Source organism: Narcine bancroftii, chromosome 3, assembly GCF_036971445.1.
Source record: "Narcine bancroftii isolate sNarBan1 chromosome 3, sNarBan1.hap1, whole genome shotgun sequence".
In the NCBI taxonomy this organism is placed as follows: Eukaryota; Metazoa; Chordata; class Chondrichthyes; order Torpediniformes; family Narcinidae; genus Narcine; species Narcine bancroftii.
The window spans coordinates 220,165,569-220,171,568 of NC_091471.1; the positions used below are offsets into that span (position 1 = coordinate 220,165,569).

The window sequence follows — 6,000 nt, forward strand, 5'->3', positions numbered from 1 at the left end:
GCTTTTTCAATTAAGAAAGGGGGAGATTCAAACTAGAGGGCATGGTTTAAGATTGAAGGGGGAAAATTATAAGGGGAACATGAGGGGAAATTTCTTTACGCAGAGGGTGGTGGGGATGTGGAATGAGCTTCCAACTGACGTGGTCAAGGTGGGATCATTGGTTACATTTAAGGAAAGACTGGATAGCTACATGGATAGGAGAGGACTGGAGGGGTATGGACCGGGTGCTGGTCAGTGGGACTAGGAGGGTGGGGATTTGTTACGGCATGGACTAGTAGGGCTGAACTGGCCTGTTCTGTGCTGTAAGTTGTTATATGGTTACAAAAGCTACATTTAAGAGGAATCGGATCTTAAAACATATATGTTCCATAAACAAATGTTGTTTCCTTTCCATTTTGTAACTTACAGCCTAGAATAGGTAAGTTTTTTTTGTAATTTAGAGTGACAGCACAGTAACAGGCACCATTCAAAGACACCCATGTGACCAATTAACCTAATCTACTGTATGTCTTTGGAATGTGGGAAGACACCAGAATCCACTGAGGAAACCTATATGGACACAGTGAGAGCATACAGACTTTTTACAGTCAGTGCCAGATTTGAACCCTGGCCACTGGCACAGTAATAATATCACACTAACTGCCATATCGATTGTACGATATGGTTTAAATTTATCATAAATGGCTCACTTTTCAATGATCCTAGCAACTTACATAGTGAGATACTTATCTTGTGTGTTATTGGACAGAATTTTCCACCAAGCCAGACAAAGACAAATGGTCAAAAGCTGGGACAAAAATTAAAGGAGCGCCTTAAAAAGTGAAGGAAAGGGGCTGAGCTTTTGTATTCAGAATTTAAGACATTAGGGCTTCGATCGCTGCAGATATGATGGCCAAAAGTGGAGTGATTGAGCTATGTGAATACAACACTAGGAATGAGGGACGTAGGCTTTTAAGATGTTGCAAGCATAAAGACGATGGGTAAGCAGACGTCACACACATTTGAACATGTGAAGCAAGGATTTAAATTCTCAAGTTAATGGAACATGGGGGACTGGCCAGAAACGTCTTGGAATAATCGAGTCTAGGTGTACTTTGAATAGGTGAAGGTTTTAGCAACAGATGACCAGGGAATGAATTAAGCAATTTCATAACTCTGCATCTTTAAATGGAAAATGAAGAAAGAAAGGTAACCATGTTGAAAAAATATAGCAAGATGTTAGAAGAGAAGAAAAAGGTATAGCTGAGATTTAAATTGTTTGCTGTCACATGTACTGAGATACAATGAAAGACATTGTTTTTGACCAAGAAAGTCATAGGTATATACCTAGTGCAACAAAGAGAGTGAAACTAAAAATAAACTGCAGGGAGTGGTGTTACAATAAATGGGATAAATGGGAAGTGACCTGTCACTGCTGTTAAAGAGAAAAGTGCAGCTGAACAGTGGGAGTAGATTAAAAAAAACAAAGCCTGCAGATTTCACATAATTGAACAGAATATAGAGCACAGAGACAAACCCCAGGGACAGGAACCATGCGCCACTCAAGCCTTTATGTAAAGAGAAAGAGACGAGTAAAGACAAATGTGGGTCCTTTGCAGTTAGAAACAGGTGAATTGGTAATGGGGAAACAAGGAAATGGCAGACCAATTAAATAACTACTTTAGTTCGGTCTTCACTAAGGAAAATATGAATAATTTTTAGGAAATAATAGGGGACCATGGGGCTAATGTGACGGAAGGACTGGGGAAAATAAGTGTAAGTTATGAGGTTGTGTTGGATAAATTGAAGGGATTAAAGGCAGACAAGTCCCCAGGGCCAGATGGTCTGCATCCCAGAGTGCTAAAGGAAGTAGCCCATTAAATAGTGGATGCATTGTTGATAATTTTTCAAAACTCTTTAGATTCTGGAGTAGTTCCTGAGGACTGGAGGGTGTCTAATGTAACTCCACTTTTTAAAAAGGGAGGGAAAGAGAAATCAGGGAATTATAGACCAGTTAGCTTGACGTCAGTAGTGGGGAAAATGTTAGGGTCAGTTATTAAAGGTGTGATTGTGGGACATCTGGAAAGTGGTGAATTCATTGGTCAGAGCCAGCATGGTTTTATGAAAGGAAAATCGTGTCTGACTAATCTTATTGAATTTTTTGAGGATGTAACTAGTAGAGTGGATAGGGGAGAACCAGTAGATGTGGTTTACCTGGATTTTCAGAAGGCTTTTGATAAGGTCCCACACAGGAGATTACTCTACAAACTTAAGGCACACGGTATAGGGGATATGGTATTGAGGTGGATAGAGAATTGGTTGACAGATAGGAAGCAAAGAGTAGGAATAAACGGGTACTTTTTGGAATGGCAGTCAGTTACTAGTGGGGTACCACAAGGCTCAGTGTTCGGACCCCAGTTATTTACGATATATATTAATGATTCAGATGAGGAAATGGAAAACAGCATTTCCAAGTTTGCAGACGACATGAAGCTGGGTGGGATTGTAAGCTGTGTAGAGGCTGTTAAGAGTGTGCAGGGTGACTTGGACAGGTTGGGTGAGTGGGCAAATGCATGGCAGATGCAATATAATGTGGATAAGTGTGTGGTTATCCACTTTGGAGGAAAGAATGGGAGGGCTGAGTACTATCTTAATCGTATCCAATTAGGAAAAGGGGAGATGCAAAGAGACCTGGGTGTCACTGTGCATCAGTCATTAAAAGTGGGCAGACAGGTGCAGCAAGCAGTAAAAATGGCGAATGGTATGTTGGCGTTCATATCAAGAGGATTCGAGTACAGGAGCAGAGAGGTATTGATGCAGTTGTATAGGGCCTTGGTGAGACCTCACCTGGAGTATTGTGTTCAGTTTTGGTCTCCTTATCTGAGGAAGGACATCATTGCCATGGAGAGAGTGCAGAAAATGTTTACCAGATTGATACCAGGGATGGCGAGACTTGCATATGAAGAAAGGCTAGAACGACTGGCCTTGTACTCGCTGGAGTTTAGATGATTAAGAGGAGATTTAATAGAAATGTTCAAAATTCTTAAGGGATTTGACAGGCTAGATGCAGGAAGATTGTTCCCAATGTTGAGTAAGTCTAGAACCAGGGGTCACAGTTTAAGGATAAAGGGGAAGTCCTTTAGGACTGAGATGAGGAAGATTTTTTTCACTCAGAGGGTGGTGAATTTATGCCACAGGAAGTGATTGAGGCCGGTTCCATATCTATATTTAAGAGAGAGTTAGATTTAGTGCTTGTGACTCGGGGATCAGGGGGTATGGAGAGAGAGCTGGAACAGGGTAATGAGTGGATGATCAGCCATGATCAAAATGAATGGCGGTATAGGCTTGAAGGGCCAAATGGCTTACTCCTACACCTATTTTCTATGTTTCCTTCCTCCTGCTTAATTTAGATTTTGAGATATAGACATATAGCCCGGTAACAGGCTATTTCAGCATGCGTGAGTCCGTGCCGCCTAATTAACTTACACCCCTGGTACGTTTTGAACAGTGGGTAGAAACCGGAGCCCTCGGAGAAAACCCACATAGACGTGGAGAGAACATACAAACTCCTTATAGACAGCATGGGACTCAAACCCTGGTCTGGTCCCAATCGCTGGTGCTGTAACCGCTATGCGAACCGTGCTGACCTGAAGGATAAATTAGAAGGATAAAATCTATAAAGAGCAAAGGTGCACCCAATTAATGAGGAGATAAAAGCCACAGAAGGCATGCACTTACACACACACACACACACACACACACAGTGATACACCTGTACACGCACGCACATACACACTGTTACAAAGTCCAGAGGACCCCCAAAACCAGCAGCAATAGAGATGCACCACAACACAGGGTCACTTAGACAAAAGTAGTTTTTAATTAGATTTGAACAAGAAAACAGAATTAAACTCTAACTCAGTGGTTCCCAACCTTTTACTTTCCACTCACATACCACTTTAAGTATTCCCTATGCCATAAGCGTTCTGTGATTAATAAGGGATTGCTTAAGGTAGTGTGTGGGTGGAAAGAAAAAGTTTGAAAACCACTGTTTTAATCATTCCAAATTGATTCATTATGTCCACAGTTTCATAGCTCCAAAGGAAATGGGCCAATGACAATTTTTCTCAAGCAAAATATTTCAGTAATAATTGGGTCTAGAGCAGTGACTCTCAATCTTCCCTTCCTAGTCACGTTCCACCTTAAGCAATCACTTACTAATCACAAAACACTTATGGCATGAGAAATACTTAACGTGGTATGTGAATGGAAAATAAAAGGTTGGGAACCACTGCTCTAACTTATTACTATCCTACCTAACTACTTAATCCCCCCTCTAATACTAAGTGCAGGTGAGTGTAATGTATATTTAAGGTTAGAAAGGTTCTTTGGATCACAATCCAATCTCACTGGTTGCGGGCAATTCTTGTACTGTGCACAGAAATTAGCAGTAACAAAGTTTAACAGGGAAATGGTTACCACTCAGGCGAGTTTTTGCTGGTTTTCAGAGAGAGATTCCTTTTCCAGGACATCCGCAACTGATTCCTTCTCAATCAGTCTTGCTGACGAAACTTGCCCCCTTCAGGGTTCTCCAGATGATCCTCTTTCTTTTCAGGTCACCTTTCAGACTGCTAGTCTTCTTCTTTGACCAGGCAGCCTTCCAAAGTTTGCCAGCTTGTCCTTCTTGAACTGATTTCTGTGACTCCTCTCTCTGTTTCACACCCTCCCTCTATGGGAGCAAAACTGTTCTCTGCCTGCAAAGATCACATGATCTCCCAGGCAAACTGTATTCTGCAACTTTGTTGCTTTCTTGCAAAAAGCATTGTGCAAAAGTCCTGCAAATATTCTGTGTTTTAAATTGTGTGGGTGCAAGCTGCTCTAACAATTCCTTCCAAACCACCTCTAAATAATCTGTCACAACACAAATATACCAAGATACGCCTACACACACACACACACACACACACACACACACATGCACGCACGCACACTCAGATATACAAAGATATGCCTACAGACACATACACACACATACACAAAGATGCACACAAACAGACACGCAGCATTTAATACAATCAATAAACAGAAAATGATTAAAACTGAAAATACAAAATGCCCTAACAACCTCTGCTGCTTTTATTCTCCATGTTCAAGTCAGTTAGAACACTGCTGGCAAACCAGGAACCTTCTTTATCAAACGTATGGATTACCACAGCAGGATGAATCCCATCCTTGTCTGATGCCCAAAAGCGAGCACCTTCTTGCCAATTAACCCTCTCTAACTTCGAAAGCATCAGCTAATCCTTCCTGCTAATAAGGTATAGACCTTGGGTTAAATCATGGATCTTCCAGATCTGAATCACCCCACACCGACCCAATCAATTTATATTCTATGGGTTGCTGGAGTAAACGGACAATGAGGTACTCCCAATACCCAATTATGAAATATTTGGCTGAGTGACAATCACTTACAATAAGGAAAGTTTTTACCTTTTCCTCATCTGCAGAAACAAAAAGGCACATCACGAAGAGGAGAGGGAACACGGAGAGAATCATGATGAAGTCTCTTATCATCAACACTCCTCACTCGACTACGAAATATCAAATTCCATCTGCCTGACAGTTCAATGTTGATGATTAATTTTCATTCAAATATTGTGTAAGTGCAGTCAGATATCAGATCAGCTATTGGGCAATTTTGTCAGGACAACTGTTTTCTGAGAGAATTAGTGATTTCAGTTTCTCTCACCATTTGGGGTTTTTAACATACTGCACAATTTACAAACCATTAACCTACACCCCCGGTATATTTCAAATGGTGGGAGGAAACTGGAGCCCCTGGGGAAAACCCACGCAGACATGGGGAGAACGTACAAACTCGTTACAGAACAGCTACTTTGGCACAATGGGTTAATTAAATATATGCTTAGAAAAGGGATTAGAATTGGATTAGCTGCTAGGTTGCATGCATTTCACAGACAGAACAATGCCTTACAAAGTCCAAGGGCAGGTGCAAACAGA

The 6,000-nt window shown here is 41.4% G+C and overlaps 1 protein-coding gene across 3 annotated transcripts in view; it reads right to left on the reverse strand.

The window, feature by feature from the left end:
• Positions 1-5,583, reverse strand: part of cfi (complement factor I) — a 104,591-nt gene extending 99,008 nt beyond the window's left edge. For all 3 annotated transcript variants that reach the window (XM_069926660.1, XM_069926659.1, XM_069926658.1), the window contains exon 1: positions 5,470-5,583. In XM_069926660.1, the coding sequence (XP_069782761.1) occupies positions 5,470-5,553 (84 nt within the window). In that variant the 5' untranslated portion in view covers positions 5,554-5,583. The remainder of the gene's footprint in view (positions 1-5,469) is intronic.
• Between the last annotated feature and the right edge of the window lie 417 nt (positions 5,584-6,000).